Here is a 24399-nt window from a genome sequence, read left to right on the forward strand (position 1 = left end):
TATTCAGGGATGTTCTTCAACACCCAGAAACTTGAGTCCAAGGGAAGGTGCCGAGTACAAATTCCCGCCCCGTCTCCGGGTTATTTCTGTTTATCCCAAATGAAACTGCCCGGTTTTCTGAGATCTGGATCACCCCACAGTCCTTTTCCCAGGGGACAGGATGACTCACCTTTGCTGAAGAAGGTGCTGACCATGAAGCTGAAGGAGATGGAGGAGACGGCAAAGCAGGCCAGGAAGACCAGCACCAGTGAGGGGTCACTGTGTGTGAGCACAGCCACATCCTTCTTCACCTGCGCTGCGCGCCATTCCAGAGGCCAGCATGCACAGGTTACAGCAGGGAAGGTGGAGACAAAACCAGGAAGGGTCGTGAACGGTCCAGCCCCAAATCAAACCGGAGGCGACGGGTGAAGGGGCTACACTGAGTGTGTGACTGAGAAACTACTGTTCTCTCTACCGAGCCCAGGCAGACGCCCCTGAGATCCGCAAGCACAGAGTCTCAGGGTCTCTGTGGTGGTGCCAGAGCTGCTCTGGCCTCCCATCAACTTGAAAGCCATGCTGTTAACATCAGACACCCTCCTGAAGCCACACTTGCCTTGACGCAGAAGAGCAGGGTCATGAAGGAGACGGCGACGAGGAGGAAGAGGAAGAAGAGCAGGAACCATGCGGTCCAGTGAAGCCAGCTGCTGAGCCCCATCATGCGCATGTACTCCTGCGGGGAGAGCCACACGCGCTCTGACCCATGCCCTCAGACACCTGCTGGGGCAGAGTGCCCACTGCCTCCATGCCAGGCCCTGGCGCCTTCCTCACACCGGCTTCCCTTAGGGCCTGTGTGACTGTACAGATGTGCGGTGTCACACACGGGCCAGGAGAGGACACGGGACACCTGGGTCACAGACCAGGGGTAGAAACAGTGAAGCACACACTGGCCAGGGGCAGAAGACACAGGTCGCATTGTCATGTCGGCCCTTGACTTTGGGGCGTGAGGAATTGTGCCTTCTTCCTACCTTTCCCCAGTCTTAAGTGCTACCCACCTGGGACTCCCTCTCTGCTCCCCAGTCAAGGTTAGCCACCTTCCCCCTCACCCTAGGGAGTTCCCTTGCCCTCTACTTGGCCATTGTACCCCCCACACCCTGATATGAGCATGCGTCCATGTTGACTAAGCTAATGAACTCCCTGGGCAGTCCTTTACTCTATGGAGCAATCCCCAACTCCCGGCCTGCGCGGCCCAGACTTCTCTGAGTGCCCCTGACTGCCCCCCAAGAAGCCATGTGGTAGGGCAGCTGGTGCTGGGGTTCTGAGTCAGGAGAGCAAAGCCTGGCCCCTCTGCTGTCTAGTACCAACCACACTAACTCCCTTGCTGCAAAGCGTGGCCCCAAGGCTGTTCCAGGATCAACAGTGGCGTGGCGTTAGAAGCCAAAGGCACTGCCTCCCCTCCTACTATTGTGAAACAAAGGGTCCAGACTATTGTTGTGAGGGGCAGGGGCTTTCCTTGAGGGTCCCAGTCAGGCTGTCAGGAGGTGCAGTGAGGAAGCCCAGCTCCTGCACTGACCAAACAGACCAGGGAGTCCCAGGGCACCTAAGGCTGCACTGTGCAATTTGCTGGCCAGTGGCCATGTTGCTATTTCAAATGAAATTCGTTAACATTAAATAAAATGAAAAATTCAGCTCCTCACTTGCACTAGCCACAAGTGCCCAGTGGTGATAGCAGTGGACAGCAGACACAGGATGTGTCCATCCATTATCACAGAATGTTCCACTGGATACTACTAGTCTCGGGAAGGGGACTAGTGTTGATTAAGTGTCTTTTAGGAGCCAGGCACTGAGCCAGGCTGCTGATTTTCCAGCTTTTTCTTAGGCACAATTTCAAACGCCCAGAAAAATGGGACAGTTGGTACAATGGTCACTCATGTACTCACCACTTAGGTTAAATAATCATTTCACGGTCTGCCACATTGGTTTTATCTCTGCATCTATAGATGTGCATGTGTACGAACATTATTTTCTGAACCATCTCATCACCCACTGCTAACTATTTAAACTAAACATTGTACCATTTTATTCAAGTTATTTAAGGCGCCCAAGCCCAGCCCCAATCATCACAGATTTGGGGCCTCTGAGAATACTCTAAATGTCATTTTACTGGCACTGCAGACATTGCCAAAAGTGGAACTTTAAATAAGTTTTGGATAATTTTGGCAGTGTCATTGGTATGGGTTTAGAGGTGATATACTATTCATTCAGGTGCACTCAATTAAGTCCATGATATTCCTTTAGAAGCACACTTCATATACCTCTGAGTTTCCCATCTTACTGTGCCTGATGGTCTAGAACTACAGCTGTCCTTCATCTATATGCAAAGTTAATTGGCTTTCTGCTCAGCCATGCATGTAAACATTTTGGCTTACTGTCCATCTACTCTCTAGAGCGGTTCTGTTCAACAGAAATAGGATGCGAGCCACATATGTACTTTAGAATTTTACAGTGACCACAAAGAAAAAGTTCAAACAAACAAGTAAAATGAATTTCCATGATATATTTGACTTAACCCAATATATCCAAAAGACTGTTTTTCCAACATACAATCAATATAGAAATTACTAACGGAATAGTTTACATTGTTTGTTCATACTAAGGCTTCAAAAATCCAGTGTATGTTTTACACTCTCGGCACCACTCAGTTCAGACCAGGTACATTGAAAGCGCCGGGGGCGGCCAAGTGGCTCAGTTGGTAAAAGCGCAAGCTCTGAGCAACAGGGTTGCTGGCTCGATTCTCACATGGGCCAGTAAGCTGTGCCCTCTATTGCTAAGATTGTGAACAACAGCTCGATCAAGCTGGGCTGCCATGAGTGGCCGGCGATGGCGTAGGCTGCAGTGGGCTGCAGTGGGCTGCCATGAGCTACCATGAGCAGCCGGCAGCCAGTGTGAGCTGCCAAGAGCCTCCGTGAGCGGCCATCCAAATAGCCAGCGACACACTGCCTCAGCTGGAAAGAGCACAATGATCAAAATACCAACATGGGCCAGCGAAGCGGCATCCTCTATAACTAGACTGAAGAACAAAAGGACAACAACTTGGCTGTTCCCCTTCCCCAATTCCCCAATAAAGTCTTTGAGAGGAAAAAAAAGGAAGTGCCGGAAGCCCTCAGGGGCTCATGGCTCCTGTGTTGGACAAGGCAGCTCTAGAACCACATTCAGTCCTTAGTACACTTCACACAAAATATGGTACTTTCTTTCGGTTTTTAAAATCTGGATACACCAGGGCTGGTTTCAAAGAATCCCCAAGATAGGCTAGAGTCACACCAAACTGCCCCAAGGGACACAACCTCCCCACAGCAGCACTGCACCTGGAACCAACTTGTCAAAGTGTTTTTAGACGTCATTACCTTCAGTTTCCTCTCCTTTTCCTGCACCACAGCTCGGATGATGGTGAGGGAGGTGTACGTGAAACTCAGCATAAGCAGCAGGGGGAGCTGGTACTGGATGGCGACGAGGAAGGGGTCCGAAATGAAAGGAGGGTATGGGAACCTCTTGGCGATCACGGTGAGCTTCTCAAACAGCTGGTGCGTGGAGGCGTTTGTGTGGTACTGCATGATGGCTCTGTCCACAGCATGCTGCACAGCCAGGAAGCCTTCTCGGATGTACCCTGAGTGTGGGAGCACAGGACATTCCAGCAGGTGGGGTCCACACACATCGGAAAAGCCACAGCACGGGGTGCTGCTCGCTCAAGGAGCCACATGCACTAAGGTGTACCGGGGCCACCCTGGTGAACATGGCCAAAGAGTAACATCACCTGATGCCCTAAGAGCTTCTTCACTCTTCTAGCTTATAGGGACTGACTGAATTCCTTGGCTGGTGGCCCCTCCCTCCCCCTTCAAAGCCAGCCAGGCGACATCTCTTCAACCCTGCTGCTGCCATCACATCTTCCTCTGCCCCTCTCTTCTGCCTCCCTTGTCCACTTTTAAGAACCTAGTGATCACAGAGGGCCCACTGGGATAATCAACGACAATCTTGCTACCTTAAAGCCAACTGATGGATTCCATCTGAAACCTTAATTGTCCCCTTTGCCATATATCCTGACATATTCACAGGTTCTGAGTATTAGGATGTGGACATCTTTGGATGGCTGTAATTCTGCCGACCACAGAGAGTTCTGCCCTTGAGTTACCATCTCGACGGGAGGCAAGCACCATGGCCCAAAGGCCACTGCTGGAAGAGCTTTGCGTACCTGTGGTTTCTCTGTGCTGGCCCTTTTTCACTCCCCAAAGTGGTTTGTAATAAAATTCTTGAAGTGAGAAGGGCCTGGGAGGAGTGATAACCTGGGGATATGGTATTCTAATCCAGAGCTAAGCTTGGGAGGGACTGAGCCTAAGGAAGGGAGAGGGCACAGCCTCAGGAGTTTTCTCTCCCTGAGTCCCTGAGGCCTGAGCCCAGGAAACAGAGTGGGGGGAAAGGGGGGACACTGCTACAGGTATGGGTGGCATGGGCACCCTCGCTCATAAAATACAGTGATGTTTAGAACATCTGATGTCCTCTGACACAGAAACGCCTGGGTTCCAGCCCTAGAAAAGAGAAAAGCAATATGCCGACCACACCCCCACATGGGGTTACACGCCTGTGCGTTTCTACCGTTTCTCTTAGATTTAAGTCTTTTATGGTTGCGATGATAGTAGGTGTTCAATTAAGATCACTCCTTGTGCTGGATGGGGATTTAGTTCTCATCTTCACAACAAACCTACAGACAAGCTAACAATATCCCCATTGGACAGGTGGGACCACTGAGGCCCAGGCAGTTGAGCCACACACGATGTGGGGGCAAAGCTGCGATGGGACCCTGGTCTCTTGGGCTTCAAAGCCAGTGTTTTTTCACAACATCACACCGCCTCCCCCATGAAATATTCTGCCCGCCTGTTCACATACTGTTTTCTCAAGAGGCTTTGCCATGTTACCATGTGGTCTTCATCATGATGACTTCTGTGGCTGCTCAACACTTAGGGGAATTAAGCCATCACTCTGTAACCAGTCATTTCCCATTGCTGAAATTTTTGTGATCATAAAGTAAAGCTATGGCAAACATATTTGTGCATGTAGATGTTCTCCTTCTTTCAGACTATCCCAGGGTTAAATTTTCATCCAGGGCATCAATGGATTTAAGGTATGGACCTATGAGGGTGGGCGGAGGGAGGGAGAACACTGGACTAAATTTACCAAGTGCCTGCTGGGTGCCAGGTTCCCATCCTTTCCATATTGCTTGGGGCCTTCACGCTTTTCTAACTGCTTTGTATGAGTCCTTGACATAAAAAAAGATAGCTACCCTTTGTCATTTGCTGAAAATGTTTTCCCCACTCTTCTATTTGCTTTTAGTATTGGTATTACACCCTTGAAATGTGTCAGTCTTTTTCTTTGGGAACTTTTTCCTGTAGCTGCCAAGCTTAGGGAATTGTCCACACAAGCAGGAACTCTTGCCCAGCCTCTGGGTCTCAGTGACCCAAGGCTGCTGGCTACTGGCAGTGGGTATGACAGCTGGTGCGATTTCTCCTCATCTCCAGGGCTGGTGACCTGTCCAGGCCCTCAGGAGGGGGTCCTCTCGCACTTCACCTTGACTTGCTCATCTTAGTTCCTCTTCTAGATTTAAAATCTTGTCCTGGAACCTAAACTTGGTGACAGGCCCTGACATTAGCCCACCTCCAAGCTGGTTACACACATGCTGCCTCCTGCCTGCCTGGTTCTCCATTTGGGATATTCCTGGGTCTTTCCATCGAAACCTCTAACAGCTCTGCCTCCTGCAGACCTGTGAAATCCTGAGTCCTCCACAATACTGCGGATGCTGCGAAATCTGCATTTGAGTCTCAGCTTCAGGGTGAAGTCCAGTCCTGTTACTTCTTGGCTATCTCTAGCATGTTCCAAGAAGGGACTATGCTTCAGAAGAGACAAGCATGCCAACTACGTGCTTAAGTCACATGGGACAGACCAATTCACACACTGACAAGGTGTAACTAACTACCTAAGATCCAAATTCTCTACAAACATTCCACTGACTCAATTTTAAACCACAGGTCTATTGCACAAGGACCACAGAGCTTAAAAAGCCTATAAAATTCTATATAGAGGTGGCAAGGAAGAGAAGGAAAATGTAAAATCAAGCCCAAAAGATTCAATGCAAACTGAAGCTTCCAAAACACTGAAAGATAATGTTTCATTCAAGAGCCCATGTCTTCTGAGAATAAGGCGAGAGAGAGTCACTGCTGTTTTCAAAGATTTTGGCCTTTCAGAAGCCAGGTTTACTGGCTGCTTTCTTCCTTCTCCTACAAAGAAGATCAAATATTCCTACAAAGTATTGGGTTGTGGGAAAAGTCATGACATATCTTTTCTATGTTTTTCGTTGCAAAAATGCGTCATGACTTTTCCAACAACCCAATATTTCTGCAGAGAAATGTGAGGTGGGTTGTCCCCATGTGATTATCACCAGTCAGCACCTCAGGGGATAATTCGACCTGCAAAATGCTTCTCACCAGGGTCTCCTCCATCAGGGGACGCAGGTTCCCTTGGTCCCGGGTTTGGGAAAAGTGGAAAAAGGGAAGTGGTGTGCCATCCCTCTGTCTCTTTTAGGAAGAAGGAGCCTGTTTGTGTCCACATGTAATTTCTTCGCGTGTAACTGAACCGTAAGTGATATTTCACCTGTGGAAACAAAGAGAAAATCAACTGCTCCGAGGGATCCAGATAGAGGAGCAAACATCTGTATCAAATGAGACAGGTTAGGGGACTCTGTTATTCTGTGAACTCACTGCTCTCTCAGGCCCTGCCAATGTCAGAGCGACTGGTCCTGCCCCAGATGGGGACAGGGAGCCCCACAGGGGCACCTTGAGTGTCCTTTGCCACCCTTCTCTTGCCATTTACCCACGTGAACTCTATGCCTGAGTGAAGGGCCCTCAAAATAATGCTAGAGGGATTTGCTGGTTTCCCAGTCTTAATACCACACTGGGCAAGCAAAAAACTTCTTTTATTTTTTTGGTTTGTTTGAAATATACAGCTGAAATGCTAATGCCACATCAAGTTTTAGTCCAAAGTATCTGCTACTTTCTTACTATCCTATTTGACTCTATCTAAAGAGGACTGGAGACCAGTAACATCTTTTTATGAATGACAGGACATGAAGGGGACTGCAGTGACAGCCTACTTTCGGCAGTGACGGGTCACTTTCTTCAGACAGGTAAGGTTTCTAACTGCTCTGGCCTGATGCGCTAAAACTCCCCAGGGCTCTCCCAGTGGGGTCCAAGATGGCACTATTGGACCCAAAGGGACAGTTGGGTATTTACTCCCAGGCCAGCAGAGCGCTTTTGTAGGAGGTGGGGACTCGGCTTTGGGGGGCTGGGTCCTCACCGCCAGCGGCAGGGGGTCCTTGCTGTGGTTGAAGGTGTGCTCGAACACCACGGCAGCAAGCACGTTGGCGGAGCGGTTGTCATACCTGATGTAGTCCTCAAAGTCCTTCTCCGAGGGAAAGCCGCGAACTGTGAAGAGCATTGGAGCGGAGTTGCCCAATCGTCCCCACTACTTGAAAAATCTGAACAGTTCAGATCATTTGCAGATAAAAGACTGCAAACTTACAAGTTTCTCTAGGGCTGTGCAAACGTTCACTAAGACTCAAGGAAGCTTCTGTTTTTGGCAGAGAGGTGGGCTGCAGTAAAGATAAACTCACCATCACAGCTGCCCCTGGGTTTCTGGCGAGACTGGAGGCAGAGCTGGCAACAATGCCAAGTCCACAGCCCTTCTCCATGTGGGCAGCCATCCTATGCTGGGTTCTGCTGCCAATAAATCTCTCTCATAGCCATAGTGGTGTGTTTCAAAACTTCAAGTAGATACTAACATATAGTTTGTTAAATGATTCTCTATCATCACCCAGACTCCATTTCTCATAAAGGGTTTTACTGTAATCACTCAGTGAGGAACGAAGGATCTTCTCCTAAGTTTGCTACATTGAATTAAACAAGACGGGAGGGATCTGCTAAAATCAAGAGGAGAGAAAAAGGGATAATACTTTTTATACTGAAAGCAAGGAGCTTGAAAGGTGATTGGCGTGTGTTTACTGGGAGTGTCCCTCAACGGGCTTCTTAATGACCTTTTTAGAACCGTCCTCCTCAGACCACAAGGTTCTTGGCATTGTGCTCTCAAACCACATCTTACCCTTGTAATTAAAGAGCTTTCCTTGGGTATGTGGCTGCCTGTTCTCACTGCGGGTATTCGGGAGCTGCTCAAGCTGTCACACATCACTTCATTTGGCTCTCACAACTCTGGTGTCCACTTTATAAGGAGACATGACACAGAGCTAGGGGATTTGCCCCAGTGCCACAGCCAATGAGAGGAGATGCTGGGTCTGGACAATGGCCTTGAGTCCCACCAAAAGGAAGAGTCCACAGGACACCTCACCTCTCATGTTGATCATCAGCGCTCTCCTTGCCATCTCCGTAATGGTCCTCACGGCGTCGCTCCGGGACGGGATGTAGGCGAGCTCCCAGGTATCTCCTGGAGGAGGGAAGTTGAAGAACAGGGGCAGCTCCTGGATGGACTGGCCAGGGTAGATGGTGGCCTTGGGTACATTCTCTGACTGGATCTTCAAGCGAAGCCAAATCAGGATCCCGGAAAACAGCAAGGGCAGGAGGAGTTCTAAGACCGTCACCAGGACTTTCCGCTTCTGGAAGAGAAACGGAACCACGTGTTGATGGCTCATGAAGCAGAGGAAAGGGCTCGCGGGGCCCCTCCCCCAGTGATGCCCCCTCTTCCAGGCTCCTCTTACACCGTGAGCCTCTGCCCCCACGTGGTGAGCACGCCCTTCCCCCCACCATGTCCCCGAGGGCAGAACACACCTGCAAAGTGTAGTTCTTCCAGAGCAGGAGTGCCAGCTGCCTGAGCACTGCCATCCTTTCACCAGGAGAGATGCTCAGCACTAAAGACAAATAGGAGGTGCCATGAAAATGTGATTTGTGTTTGGGGGAGTACAGGGGAAAATGGGGACGATTCGGTCTTGGGACACATACCCTCCTCTCCATGTTTCTCCTCACCTTTTGTGCCACCTTAACACAAAACAGCACCCAGGAGAGAAAAACACCTGTTCTATTCCTTACATTAAAAAAACACACTCTTTTAGGAAACTGACCTTGTATCTTTCCTACACGTAAGATCAACAACAGGCTTTTAATGCAATATGACTGCTGGACTGGCATTTATCCTTTGATAAATGCTGTTCAGATGTTCGTTGTTGTTCATATGAATGTGTTATTTTGCTAATAGTCAGGATGGTGGAATTCCCCTCCCTGACTGGCTTTACTCTCAACCAACACAGAACGGGTAAAAGAAAACTCAGCTTAGTGTCCTGGCTTTGGGGGTGACTTTTAAGACTTGGAAAGGGCTGTGGGATGTGGAGAGAGGCCTGGGATGGGGGCCTGCTGCCTCCTCAGGGGCCCTAAATAACCTTGTTGACCCAGGAGCAGGACACAGGTAGGCAGACACGTGGGTAGGATGGTGGAGCGTGCCCTCCCACCTGGAACCCTAAGGATCAGTTTTTCCTGCTTTAACTCCGAGCATTGGTATGTGAGTCTCCACACAAGAGTGGCCATTTTCCTCCAGAGAAAATCTATACCGTGTCACTAAGTTAAATTTAAATCCGGCACATAAACTGAGAAAGCCTCAGTTATCAAACACAAGAGACAGCAGAAACAAGAGTGGGAGTTTAGAAAGATTCTCTCTCAATTTAGGGAAACCCTTTTCACTAGATTTCAGGTGTGAGAAGCAAAGATACTGAGCCCAGAGTTCATTAGCTGCTTACCTGCTAGAGAAGGAGATGGTCTGAATCAGCTCAGGAAGACGCCACGACACCCAGGACACAGAGGCACCAAGTTCCGGAAGCTGCGAGCATGGAGGCCAAGCACGGACCAGGCTGCTGGCCTAAGGTGGGCAGCGAGGATGGCAGAACAGGGGAGGCCCCAGAGATCTTCTGGTCACCGTCCACGTGCCGAGGATGCAGGTGGAACTAGAGGAATCCTTCACAGCTCACAGTCCTTTAAGTGGGGAGAAGCCTCCGTGACTCACAGGGGAAGAGTCCTGAGGTCAATGAATTGGCTCTACATTCAGGCTGATACTAACCCACCACCATCCATTAAGTAGGTTAAGATAATAGGAAGACTCGGACAACTGGCCAAAGAACATGCCTCAAGACCCACCGCCAGCGGAGTGAGAGCTTGTTTGTTTTTTTAAATGGCTAGTTTCACTTTTGGCTTCAGTCAGTTGAAAATTATTTCCATTAAAGCTCTTTCAGTTAAGCTCTTGCTGTTTTAGAAAAGATGGGTCTGTCCATATCTGCCTAATAACAGTTAACTCAAAATGTATGCTTTCAAGGGTACTCCATACATATTTGTAGGCAATACTACTGCAACAAGTTATTTACCAATGAATTTTAAATATGGCTTTCAGTTAACCACATGGTTAAAATGTGAAAGAAATGAAAGCTAAAACAGTATGAAGTGCTATTAAGTGGCAACTTACTAAATTATCCAAATTCTTTTAAAACAAGGTGGAAAAACTATCTTAAAAATCAGTTGTAGGCAGTCAATACCATGATTTAATCATAACCACAGAGGCCTGTGGTTTTTGAAAGGTTTCTACATGTTAGGCTGAGGAAAAGACAGGGCCTTCTGCTGGGGCCAGTCATTCTGGGGTCATCTGGCCTGGCCAAGATGAACTTTCTTCCTCTACCAAGACGGGAATGTAAAAAAAAAAGTCACAATTCAAAGAGGTCTTCTGGTCAGAGAGAAGCAGACGACTTCCTTTTCTGGAAAAGTCTGGCTAAGAAAAGATACATCTCTATGCTTAATCTTTCTAGGCCTGGGGTTAGGGGTGGGAAGGGTCGAAAGACAGACCACCCACCTTCCTATGAGGCTGTACAGCAGCATCTGGGAACTGACCTGAGTCCTGGGAGAGGCTTCTGGCTGCAGTCTCCCTTTGGGGTTAAGGAAGGACTGGCCGGGAGGAGGCGGCCCCGTGCAGAGGGCTCAGGGGTGGGGCCGGCCCGGTGATCTCGGAGATGGGGAGCACTGACGCCTCTCGGGACATCAGGAGGGGCCCAGGACTCGCTGGCATGACTCTCCAGTACCTTTGGGCAAATGGAGGGCGCTAGAGCATAATTTGCAAAGTCATCATAAAACACCTCTCACCAAGTTAGAAAATCAGAGAGCAAAATAATTTGCAAGTATGTTACTTAAAACAGGGCAGATCCAATGACAAAGAAATATGGATTTAGGAAAACAGAGACCAGGCTGCAGGGCTGGCTCTTTGTTCTCTCCTGCTACATTATAAGATAAGAAGCTTTTATATTAGATACTTTTATACTTTCACAACCTCCTAATCTAGCTCTGGCTTCTGGTATCATCACCCTTTTAGAGATGAAGAAACCAGGAAGAAAAACCTGGCCCAGGATCACACAGCAAGAAAGTCACAGAGCCAGGATCTGAACCTCCCAGTTTGTGTTTTTAACCACTACATCTTTGTGCATCCTAGAAGTGGTAAACATCTTTGTAAACTGTGTATATATTGCTCCCAGAACATTAAAAATCAAAAGAAAAAAAATGTTCCTTGAGCCCCACCACCTTAGTAGGTATTTTATTTATTTGTCTCCCCATAGCACCCAGATTGCTGTTTTTGCACATGCCAGGCTTTTTATCTGAAGTCTCACTGAATGCTATACTTGCGTCTGTTGTTTGAGCAAAAAAGAATTTAAAGGAGGAGATTCTCGGAATTATAAAATCAGGAAAGCTTTCTGGTTACAAGTGCAAATGTACATGAGGAAAGGAAGCTCAAGTTCCTTAAAACACTTGACCCTGTGGCACCGAGAGTCCCCAGAAGTGGAAATGGCCTCGATCCAGAACCAGCCCGTGTGGTTCTACTCTAAGGCAAACACTTGGCCACTTGCAAAGCCGCCACCTCCGCCCCACAAGAGCATGTCTGAGAACTTCCCCTGCAGAGGCTCACTTCACTCCTCCAGGGACAGAGCCAGGAAGGGAAGGGAAAGCTTTTTTTTCCTACTAAAACACTTGTTTGCTTACTGTTAAAATATTACATATTACACAAATCGTTGAGTATTTCAGTGTTTGCTTTTTAGGTGAGCAACTGAATTGGTTCAGAATGAGTGCATACTGTGAGTTGCTAATTTCTGAGAAGTCTCTTGACGACACAGAATTCCTCTAAAAATTATTTATTCCAGTAGCTTCTGTTAGTTTAAGAGCTCTGGGTCATGCAGGTTCACGAGCACCCAGGGTTGTTCAGGGGCCCCCGCTCAGCAGTGATCTTGCGTGCGTGTTCAGGGGTCCAGACACCTCCACTTTTTTATTTGTGGGTTTTGGTTTGGTTTTATTTTTCATTCTGGGCTTACATATGTACTCCAATTTCTATGTTCCTGTGCAAAAAAGGTTTTTATTTCTGCATATATGGAACAGAATGGTGTTAATGCTTCTAGAGAGATCGCTGCTGAACTGGCCTCAAGACCAGCAAACAGAAGTGGGTAGGACCCCTGTGCAGGGTACATACCCCATTATGTCATGTGTTCCTGTTGTATCCCAGACTCAGCACATCTCCTCCCATGGAAGCCTAAGTCTGCACAGGCTTGGAGTGGGGCATGGGTGGGAAGGAGAGGGTGGTGTCTCAATAAGGCACAGGCATACCTCCTGATGTAACACAGAGAGCAGACAACCACGGTTCTGCCCTCTTTACTATAAGTGTGGAATAGAGAAATTGCCTTGTTGGTAGCGCTGGCCAGGACTTGGCATTGTTCCTGAGGACCGAGGTGGATGAGGACTCACCTCAGCTAGGAAGTCATTTCCATATCGACATGGGGAGTCCACAGACATCAGTGGTATGAAAGGTCTATATGTATGTATACACACCAAAGAAGGCAGGACAGGTACTTAATTAATGTTTGCTGATGGAATCTGTGATCTTTTAGGATACACAAGACAGAAACATTTATTCATCCAACAAACATTTGGCAAGCGCTCACTGTGTGATGGGCACTTTTTCCAGGTACTAAGGATTTGGAAATGAAAATCCCAATGTTCCTTAATCCAAGGAGTTCCCAGTCTGAATGTCTGCATGGATTGTAATTGCTATAACTGAAGTCAAATAAAGCATCATGAGATTCTGGAGAAAATGGAATTCGTGTACGTGTGTGTATGTGTGAGACAGAGAGAGAGAGAGAGAGAGGGAGAGAGAGAGAACAAGAACTCTGGGAAGGCCTCCAGGTAGAGGTTACATGGGAGGCTGGTCTCAGGTTTCTGTTATTTGGGGTGGGGAGGGCATTACAAGATCACGGGGACCAGAAAGAGTGTGTGTGGGACAGCATGAAGTTCTGAGTGATGAGGAGGGGACAGCAGGGAATGAGCCCAAAAGGGAAGCCGACAAGGCCTTGGATGCTGTGCCAAGAAGGGAGCTGGGGTGGGGCGGGGAAGGGAGAGGGTGTCCAAATTGTAGTTAGGCTGCTCGAGGGTGTTTTGTTATGCTTCATATTTTACCTATTTCATGGTCGTTTTTTTTTGGGTGGGGGGCAGGGCTGCATATGTGAAAATGTCTAATTCAATGGATTCTGCAGATAAAATGTCCAAATACCAATAAACTGTAAAAAAACAGGTTGAAAATAGCAGGCACATTTATAGAGTACGGTCCCCGCCAGTGAACTCCATTATTGGTCCCCAAGTAGGGTGAGAAAGATAGATTTGCTGGAGTAAAGGAATGGTAAAAAATTCTACTTGTAAGTATTTTTCTTTAAAAATGAGAAAAAAGGGCCGGCCGAGTGGCGCGTTGGTTAAGAACTGGCTTGGGATGCCAGAGGGCCCCAGTGCGGATCCCACATATGAGGGCCAGTGACACTGCCCTCCACAGCTAAGATGCTGAACAACAGCTCAACCTGGAGCTGGGCTGCTGTGAGTCGCGGACGGCATAGGCTGCAGCCCCTGTGGCAGTGGGTTGCCATGGGCTACCGTGTGTAGCCAGCAGCCAGCGTGAGCGGCCAGCAGCCGCCGTGAGTGGCCGTCCAGAAGCCGGCAACTGAGCTGCCTCGCCCGGGAAGAGCGCAATGATGGCGCCAGCTTGGGCCAGTGAAGCCACATCCTCCACAACTAGACTGAAGAACAAAAAAACAGCAACTTGTCTGTTCCCCTTCCCCCGATTCCCTGGTGCTGTTCCCCTCTCCCAGTTCCCCAATAAAATCTTTAAAAGAAAAAAAAGAGAGAGAGAAAAAATTGGCTTTACCAATACTTAATCCATGGACCTACCCTGGCACCCTTGCTGGCCTGTGTGTCAGCTGCCATGGCACACTGATGTTGGAGGATGGGTGCTGTGACACAGGGGTGACAGCAAGCCCTTGCCCACTAGTTTACTTTAAGCCTCTCAGGCATGTTAGCGTTTACATGCTTCAAGATATCATGGTTGTGATTCATTAAAAACAAGACTCTTAAATAGCCAAAGCTTTACAATACTTGTAGTAACTCAGGAAGTGACCGTGAATATCTTTCGTGACGTGGAGGTTCGCTGGTTATCTTGTGATTTAGAACTTGAGGAAAACGTACACATTTTCTTTCACAAAAAGTTCCAAATCTGGAGACTTTTTTCTTTTGTTTCTTTTCCAATAGCAAATGACTACAGCAGCGTGTCAGCTAGCTTATTTCTCCTAAACCAACATACACAAATCGGTCCCTTCAAAGAAAAGGTGACAATGCGTGAGAGTTATGTCCTTTCAAAATAATCTGTGCCAAGAACAGAGCATTTAGGAAAGCAGATGTTTCCACAATTGTATGACTGTGTTGCTAAGGATGCTACAAGTTCACCATCTACATGAACACTTACACTGCACACCGAAAGTTTTGGGAATCAGATTTTCACCTTCTCTGAGAGCCCCTGAACATTTGTCAGCCCAAACTCTTCAGGAGCCCTTGCATGATTGGTGAGTGGGGCTGACAAACAAGTACCGGGCTCACAGCACAGGCTCTGTGCCTTCTGAGGCACATGGTTTACCTGGGAATGCCAGGCACCACAAGAACCAGGTCACAGAACCAGACCTTCAAATGCTGGACATATGTTTCACCATTTTATACATGGGATGTAGACGCAATCACATGGCTTTCTCTTAAAAGCAACATATGTTTGTACAATAGATTTTGTACCATGGATACACTGAAGAAATTTATTTGTGTTCACTTCATCTCTTACGTCTTTAAAAGGTCTCTATTCGTGTATATGTCTATGTCCATAATATTCAGGATAGTAGTATATGGCTATAATTTATAAATAAGTAAATAAGTAAATAAATAAATCATATATGGGGGTGCATGCTCAAATTCTTTTATACAAGGAAGTACACAGGAAAAAAGTTTGTAGGCTACTTATTTACACAAGTGGCCCTGGCATGAGTGAGGTGGGAAGAAATCCATAAGGCTCAGTCATTGTTCAAGAGTCACCCCTTTGTCACCCCATGCCAGGTTCCAGGCTATAGTCATTTGCATTGGGAGGCTCAGGTGGAGACCTCGCATGCTGGTCTCACATTCAATACCACTACCAGCTCTGTTCCGGGTTGGAGGCAGCCATCTCCTTGGGATCACATGGCTTTCAGTTTATACTGAAGCTCCTGGTGGGGTTGGTAGGGTATATATTTTAAGCCAAAGATGTGGTCCAAAGGATGCTATCGGGAGAGTTCTACAAAATCTGAGCCACTGCCTGCTTTTCTAACCCCTGCTGTGGCCTCATCCATTCCCAGTCCTGCCAGCTGGTCTGCCCCTCTAGGTATAGTAAATGAGGTAATGAGGCAACTGAGAATCCCCAAGGAGCAGTAACCATGGATCTTCTGTAAGGAGCAAGACAGCAAGCTCAATATTTAACTCCTGCAAAGGTGCCTGCCTGCCTGTTGACTCCAAATTTCTTCAAATGCACAAACAACTCTGAGCTATTCAGGGAGACGGGCCTGCCCAAGACCCCCAGGACAGGGACTGACACACCTCACATTTTTCCCATGGAGGTCGGGGTCTTCTGTGGTTTTGTCTGCTTGGAATGTCACCCACTGTACCCGTCTCCACCTTCTGAAATCCTGCCTATAATTTCCCAGCCCAGTTCTAGCACCTCTGTGAAGCAGCCACCGATAACCCTGGCTGAAGGGTTCTTCATCTTGGTTGCACAACAGAATCTTCTGGGGGCCCTTTAAGATAGAAACTGTCGTCTGAGGCCCACCCCTAGAGATCCTGGGCGTGGGACTCTTTCCCAGGTGATTCTAGCATGCAGTCAGGGTTGAGACTGTCTGCTCTGGTTGAAAGCCATCACTCCTCTACCTTGGGACACCTGCAGCAGCTTTTCTGGATGTCTCATTTGCGCTTATCTCGTTCTGTCATATGTCACAGTTACTTGTGAATAAATCATCATCTCTTTAGCTCCACCCTAAGGTCTCCAAGAGCAGGGACCACATTGAGCTAGTCTTTTCAATCATGCACAGAGCCTTACCCATCATTCTCCCCAGAGTTCTAGAATGCTTCCCTCTCAACACACTCGAAAAAAAGAGGAGTCGACTGCCATCTTGGGAAGCAGGTCTGGAGAAGAAACTGTTAACCAAGGCGTCTGACCCGGGCCTTCCCAGCAGAGACTACGTCAAAACAGGTTCCGATGAACCTGCCTGGCACATGCACTGTGGAAGGCTAGTGTCTTTTTAAAAACAACTTGAGCTACTCTCTCTTGTTCCAAAGGCTGTCTCATCAGAATGGCAGTAGATCACCTTAGAGAGGAAATGATGCCATCCTGTTTGTCAGATATAATAAACAAGTGTTCATTTTTTAAAAAATTCTCTAAGAAGTTAAAAAAGAGGGTGGGAGAGATGCTCGGGATCTCCATTTTTACCTATTTTCTGTTTCTCTTGGATAACCCATGGTGCAAACTTTCTAAAGGAAAACAGCCTTCATCTTTTCAAGTTTACCAAAAGCAGCATCAAAATGTACCAAATCAAATTATATCGTTGCTCAGAAGAAAAGAGCCTAACTCTTTCACTTGCACCTTGCCTGGGCCTCCACTGGATTAAAAGGTCTCAGCCACTCATTCATCAAGCATTTCTTGAATGTTGTCATGTACCAGGTGCTGACTATATGCTGGGAAAACAACCCCAGACAAGATCCAGTCCTTACCTTCATGGAGCTCCCAGTCCAGGAAGCAAAGGGGCAAACTAACAGAAATAGCCTTATAAGGCAACAGCTTTCATTAAGTCCAAAGCAGTGAGGAGGGGGCATGCATTCATGCACCAAACATGTACCAAATAGACACCTGCCCTTTGCCCCACTGCAAGAGACAGGCCCTGCCCTCGTGAAGCTTATAGCGTACTGTGTAGAGCAGATACCCGTGTAAACAAAAATTCATACCAAATCCAGAATGACCATGGACACCAGAGTTTGCAGGCTGCTCCGCCTAGACCAGGAGTTTCCTTCCGTCTGTCACCCACACAATTCCCACCATCAACAGTGGACCCCTGAACCCCCGCTGGACCCATTCTGTGACTGAGGGTTGGGAGCAAGGTGGATTCCAATATGGGGAAGCATTCCCACCCACACTGGGAATCTCTGCGCCGAGAGATGAGCCAGCAGCATCCTTGGCGGCCCTGCCTCGGCTCCCCAGCCTGGGATGCAGCCTGTCTCTAAGCAGGCAGGTGCGCTAGATGTAGCAGAGTGCCTGCTCTATAGATGAATGCCGCCGGGTCTTATCTCGGCTCGGCATAAATGATTCTGCAGCGATTCTATCTCCGAGAAGGTTTAAGTTTCTCTGAGACGGCCGTCTTCATCGACCTGCCTAAGGGGATGGGGACACGCCCAGAGGCTCGGGAGGAGGGGAAGCCTGAGTCAGGGCGGCCTGGCGCTGCGGGGAGACGCACCTGCTGGCCTGACGCAGGAGCGAGCAGGCAGGGCGGGAGCGGTGCAGGGCCGCGGAGGTCGGGGCAGTCTGGCTGGGGCTGGGGGCAGCCCGGGCGGGGAAGCGGCCCCGCAGCCGGGGGTCCCCTGTGAGCAACCGCGCCCGAGCGCGCGCGTGGCGGGTCCCGGCGGCACTCACCGACCCTCGGCGCCTTGGCGGCGGCGGCCGGCGCGCTGCCCTCTCGCCGGGTCCCCTCCCTCGGCCCCCGGCTCCACTCCGGCCTCGCGGCGGCGGCGAGTGCTGACAGCTACTAGGCCGCCACGGTGGGGAGGGGGCACCTGCGATGAGCTACAGGCGTACAGACCCAGCGGCTCGGGTTCCTCCAGGGGGCGCGCCGGCCGGCTCGAGCGTGCGCAGTGGGCCACCCCTGCGGGTACCCGCACACCCCGCCCTGTTCGCGTCTGCGCAGTACTGCGTGTGCGGGTCCACGACCGGCAGGGGGCACGAGACACTGGGCAGGGCTAGGAGGATTCGGACCGTGAAGAAAATAGTGTTGCCTGCTGACGCTGCCAAGCTGCTGAAGTGTTCTTCGCGGGAACCTCGACCTTCGTTGGCCTCCTTCCATTTCCCCTTCAGCACTGTCTTTTGTTGAGCGCAGGGCCCCTTCTCCTCACGGAGAGGGTGCGGGCCCCACGCTCGGCATCGCTCTTCGTGGGCGGCTCCTCACCTGTGTTGAGGACCCAGTCCAACCTGGCGCTGAGGGCTGCCAGGGCAGGCCAGGCCCTAGGGAGTCGAGGAACTTTCTAGAAAATGGCTGTAGAGGCGTCCAGCGGTGTGGCCACGGCCAAAGGGCGCAGTTTGAAAGCGCAGGGCGGCCTGGGAATCTGGAGATTTGGTCGGAGTCACCTCAGGCAGAAGAAGGTTCACGGGTTAGGTAGGATTGGGCCACCTCGGACTGGAGGGTTCCAAGGCCAAGTGGGGTCACCTTGGGCGAGGAGGGACCCAAACCTGGATTGGGGCCACCTTGGACAGGAGAATCATGAGTCAAGTTGAGGGTCACCCTGAACGGGAGGTAGCAAGGTCGGGTGGGAGTCACCTGGGACTGAGAGGGTCCCGGGGCAGGGATCAACTGCGGCAGAAGTGTTGTGAGTCAGGGTGGGGTCACCTTCGACTGGAGGGTACTGGGGCCAGGCAGGGATCAGCTGTGCAGGAGGCTTACGTGGCAGGGGCAAGGTCACCTGGGGCCAAGAGGGTCCCGTGGTCTGGTGGTAGTCTGGTCGGGGTCACCTGGGGTGGGAGAGTCTCCTGGCCAGGGTGGGGCCGGGTGAGGGTGGGCTGGGCTGGAGTGTGGGCTGGGCTGGAGTGTGGACTGTGCAGCTTGGCCCAGTTGGGTCCCCTAGTGCCCAGATCTCCAGCGCCTCAGTGGCCTGAAGACTATGGGGAACCTCCAGCGGCCCCAGGCACACCCGCAGGTCGGCCACTCAGCTGTCCCTTCCCAGCCTCTGGAGGTCCCTGACAGCGGTTGCTTGTCCGGAGTGTGCTGGCCTAACCTGGGGCGCTGCCTGCTAACCAGCCCAGCTCCTGTCTCTGCTTTCAGTTCGCCATTGGGATCACGATGCTACTGACTGCCCGGTAAAGCAATTATCCAAGTAGGGAGGTTTAATTCTCCTGCCACCCTAAGTCTCCTTGTGGATTAGTGATTGAGCGGCTCAATGCCCCATTTGATTTTCTTCATAACACCTTTTACTATCTGAAATGCCATTGCTTCCATTTCTTCCCTCTGTCTCCCTCACCAGAAGGTGGTTTCCATGAGGGAAGGGATTTTGTCTAGTTCATGGCTACAGGAACGCCTGGCATAGAGGAGGCACTTGGTAAATATTTGTTGAATAAATAAGTCACAAAGACCTGGTTTTGAATCTTAACCCAACACCTTAACTAGTAGACATGTCATTTTTCCTTTGTGAACCTCAATTTCCTATCCCTAAAATTAAAACAATAATGATAGTTGTAATACCAAACTCAAAGATTTTTATCATGGTCAAATGAGAAAATGCATTAAGTGCTTATTACAATGCCTGGCACATAAATGCCAAATAAATGGTAATACAATGTGAGTGTAACTAGAGACTTACATAGCCTGGTCTTTGTAATGACTATACAGAAAAAATAATTGAATGCAATTACAGGATGAGTAGGGGAGTGGCTTATTAATGTGTTGCAAACATCTTAAAAACCCTCTTTCCCTGTCATTCCTCAAAGACTGCACTCCCTCCTCCCAACCAAAGTGTCTATTAGAAAATTCTATGAATCTGGCTGACCAGTCCTTTTCTTCACCCTGCCTCTCCCTCACTTAATCTTTTTTTCTTTCGAAAACCTATCTTTGTCGTTTCCAAATTAGATTGGTTACACCATGCATTTTTTCCAGTTCTTTCTAAACCTGATCCTGGTTCTGCATAACCAAATCCAGGCACAGAGCTGGCTAACTCAGAATTTCCCTTAGATGGAAGGTGAGGGTGGGGGGTACTAAAAAAAGAATGACCACACAGATCAAGACAGTTACAAAAAGTACTAATTTTATATCTTTGTTCTTAATCATGTCAGAGTGCCTGCTATTGTAATTAGTAGTAATTATCATAATCATGAACTGGGAGGGTGTGATAGTCACTGACAAAGGAAGAATGTTATAAGCAACGAGTCCAGGCTCTGGACTCCTGTTCAAAAACGGCTGCCCACAGTGGGCTGGACCCTTTTAATGTTCCTCAACAGTCACTGAAAAATGCATCAAATTTCTGCTTAAAGGCCACTACTGAAAAAACAAGCCAGACCTGGATGTCCCTCTCATCTTTTCCCTCCACATGATGGCCCAGATAAGGGTCATAATTTGTTCCAAGTCACACAGTAGAGCTGAGACTAGGACCCAGGTGTTCAGGTTCCTGGGCTCTTTAACACCCTCTGGTATGTAAATTATTCACATTCATATAGCATGAATATATGCCGAGAAATTACATGGTATCCTCCTTGGAGTTTCCATGGCTCAGACATTTCTCAAGATTGATGGCAAAAGTTAAAGTGGATGGTGGCATAAAGCTTACGGCTTTACAAAAGGCAGTAAACCTGGTCATTATACTAGTTGGCTGACATATATACCTATATACATATATACACTATATACATTTTTGAAATGAAGCCATGTCAGCTATTTCTTTTGCAAGGACACAAATACTATCTATCTATCTATCTATCTATCTATCTATCTATCTATCTATCTATCATCTATCTATATCTGTATATGCCTATATATGTTTTTGGTTCTGTTTTTTTTGTACAGCAGTGTCCAAGTTACTGGTATTCAATGCAGAATTTTAGAATAGGACTTCTCCAATTGTTTCCATAGGAACAAGGTTATAATTGGGGGATGCATTCTAGACCAAGGGCTGTACACATATCCTTCATTCAGTGATTGAGGCACTATATTGTAGTGGTGAAAACGGTTTATTGATTATGACCACACAGCCTCAAATTGAATCCCAAATCTTAATGTCTTACTTAACTATTCTGTGTCTTGGTGTCCTTGTAAAAAAAAACGGAAGATATAGTATGCTCTTGATAGGATTGGTGTGAGGATTCAATGCATTAAAACATATAAAATACTTAGAAAAGTGCTTGGCAACGGCCCAGTTTCCAGTTTGGGGGAGAATATAAGTAAAGCCTTCTGTAATAATATTGGTACAGGTTCTTGTGTAAAAATAAAATTTTTATATTTGAAATAAAAATGTTCATCTTTCTTGGGTAATAGCTTAGGAATGGATTGTTGGGTGGTATGGAATGTATAAGAAATTTTACAAGAAACTGCAAAAATATTTTCCCAAGTAGTTGTACCATTTTGCATGTCACTGGCAATATACAACAGTTCCAGTTGCTGTGTATCTTTGCCAGTACTTAAAAAAAAAAAGTTAGCCATTCTAGTAGCTATGTAGTAGTATTATATTGTGGTTTAAGTTTGCATTTCCCTAATGACTAATGATGTTGAGTATCTTTTTTTTTTAAAGATTTTTATTGGGGAATTATGGAAGGGGAACAGACAAGTTGCTGTCCTTTTGTTCTTCAGTCTAGTTGTGGAGGACGTTGCTTCACTGGCCCAAGTTGGCACCATCATTGCGCTCTTCCCAGGCGAGGCAGATCAGTTGCCGGCTTCTGGATGGGCACTCACAGCGGCTGCTGGCTACTCATGCTGGCTGCTGGCTGCTCACCTTGGCTGCTGGCTACACACGGTAGCCCATGGCAACCCACTGCAGCAGGGGCTGCAGCCTATGCTGTTGCCGGGGACTCACAGCAGGCCAGCTCCAGGTTGAGCTGTTGTTCAGCATCTTAGCTGTAGAGGGCAGTGTCACTGGCCCTCATATGTGGGATCCACACTGGGGCCCTCTGGCGTCCCAAGCCAGCTCTTAACCAACGCGCCGCTCGGCCAGCCCTAGGTTCTTTTTTATTCAGCTGTCTGTTACTATCCTAGTGCAATATTGTTTTAATTAATGAAGTTATATAATAACATTTTAATATTTGGATGGTCTCTGGTAATTATCTGTCTCTTTCAGAATTTTCTTGGTAATCTCACACCTTTACCCTTCATACAGATTTCAGAACCAGTTTTTTAAAAAATCTTGTTGAAATTCTTATTCAAAATGCTAAATTTATATGTAAAATTTGTATGTTTATTTAGAATTAATATCTTAACAATATTGACTCTCCTTATGCAAGGGCAAGATATGTCTCTCCATCTACTCAAGCCTTATTTGTGTCTCTTGATAAGAGTTTTACAGTTTTCTTCATATAGGTCATATAGGCATATTTCTTGTTACATTTATTCCTAAATGTTTTCTTCTGGTGTTGCTATTGTGAAAGTGACCTTTTCTTCAAATGTATTTTTCCAGCTGGTTTGTTTATAGGAAAGCCATTGATTTTTTTTTTTTGAATACTTATTTTGTAACTGGCCACTTTACCTTTCACTGTTTCTTATGGTTTTTCAGTTATTCTTTTGGCTTTTTTGCGTATACAATTTTATAATGTGAAAGTCATCATAAATTAGTTCGCTCTTTACGTATTTTTTATTCCTCTTGATTCATTTTATCATCTAACTGTATGTAGTAGCACAGAGCTACCAAGGGCTCATATAGCATACTGTGCCTGCCAAGGAAGTGGCCAAAGGTGACACCCACCAATTAGATAAAGGCACCTCCTCTGGGAGGACCAGTTAGTTCAAGTCATCCCAACTGTAAAGACCAATTAGATAAAGGTACCTCTCTGAATGGACCAATCAGCAAAAAGCATTCTTTCTGCCAGTTGACCCACCCTTTTGCCAGGATGAATGGAGCACAGACCTGATCTCCCCTTGGCCAGATGCCCTTATGCTGGGAACAGCCCTCACATCCATCCAATGATTCTGGGCTAGCATTTTCAGAACAATGTTAGAAAACAATGTTGCAGCTGGCATTCTAGTCTTGGTTCTGTCTTAACTTAATTCTTCTAGTAGTTACCAGAAAATATCTTTGCTTTTGATCTGATATAGGTATTGTTTTTTTGGTATGTTATAAACAAGTCTTTTTCTAAAGTTGTTTTTTTTTTAAGATCCAGAAATAGATGGAATTTATTGACAGTAGTATGTTTTTAATCCTTCGACCAAACAATATGGTGAATTATACTAATACATATCATAATGGTGAAAATATTGAATCATTCTTATATTTCTGCAATAAATTTTCCACATGGTGTATTATTCCTTTAATGCATGTCTGGATTCTATGTGTTATCAAGGATTTTTATGCCTTCAGTGAGAAGGGTTTTAGTGTTTTTAAAGCTATCATTGTCAGATTTGGTATCACTGATATGCTAACCTGATTTTCAAATATTGAAGGTTTTCTATCTTTATGGATCCGTTTAAATGACATCAGAATGATCTGTTGCTTGTAGTTGAGAACAACTCACCCATTTGAGTTATTTGCACTTGCACTGCTTTGAGGGGTCTTTGACAACTTTCTCAATTTCTTCACAGTTTATTTGAAGAAATATTTAGGTTTTCAAAAAAAGCCTTTCCTTTATGAAGTGGTGATATCTATTTTCATAAATAATCAACCCACCCCAGGCAGGGTGACAAATTTGTATTAGCAGAGACTTATACAAAGCAGTTAAGTTTCTAGGCATTATTAGTTATTCTTAATTAACGTGTCACTTTGTTGGCTCCCTTTTTGTGTTGACTCAATGTACTAGTGGATTATTTATTTTAGGGGTTTTATTTCCCTACTTATCAGTCCTTCTTTTCCCTTTTCTAATTCTATTTAGAGTTAAGAAAACATTACAGAAACAATTCTTCCAGTGGAAAAGGGTTGTTGTAGGCTAGAGGTCATGACGTGTGCCATAACAATGATTTTTTTCTTGCCAGAATCTCAACCATGGTATTTTAGAAATACCTGTAAACACGTAACTACATACACTGAGCATTTG

The 24399-nt window shown here is 47.2% G+C and overlaps 1 protein-coding gene across 5 annotated transcripts in view; it reads right to left on the reverse strand.

Moving 5' to 3' along the window:
* ABCA3 (ATP binding cassette subfamily A member 3) overlaps positions 1 to 18322 on the reverse strand; it is a 47353-nt gene extending 29031 nt beyond the window's left edge. For 2 of the 5 annotated variants that reach the window (XM_019648725.1, XM_019648721.1), the window contains exons 1-10: positions 18103 to 18322; positions 10950 to 11137; positions 9815 to 10046; positions 8856 to 8935; positions 8419 to 8683; positions 7375 to 7502; positions 6507 to 6672; positions 3381 to 3640; positions 593 to 709; positions 170 to 290 (exon numbers count right to left, since the gene is read on the reverse strand). In XM_019648725.1, the coding sequence (XP_019504270.1) occupies positions 170 to 290; positions 593 to 709; positions 3381 to 3640; positions 6507 to 6672; positions 7375 to 7502; positions 8419 to 8683; positions 8856 to 8909 (1111 nt within the window). In that variant the 5' untranslated portion in view covers positions 8910 to 8935; positions 9815 to 10046; positions 10950 to 11137; positions 18103 to 18322. The other 3 variants (XM_019648723.1, XM_019648722.1, XM_019648724.1) reach the window with 3 other exon arrangements.
* Between the last annotated feature and the right edge of the window lie 6077 nt (positions 18323 to 24399).

The sequence above is a fragment of the Hipposideros armiger genome, unplaced genomic scaffold (assembly GCF_001890085.2).
Source record: "Hipposideros armiger isolate ML-2016 unplaced genomic scaffold, ASM189008v1 scaffold_126, whole genome shotgun sequence".
Lineage (NCBI taxonomy): Eukaryota > Metazoa > Chordata > Mammalia > Chiroptera > Hipposideridae > Hipposideros > Hipposideros armiger.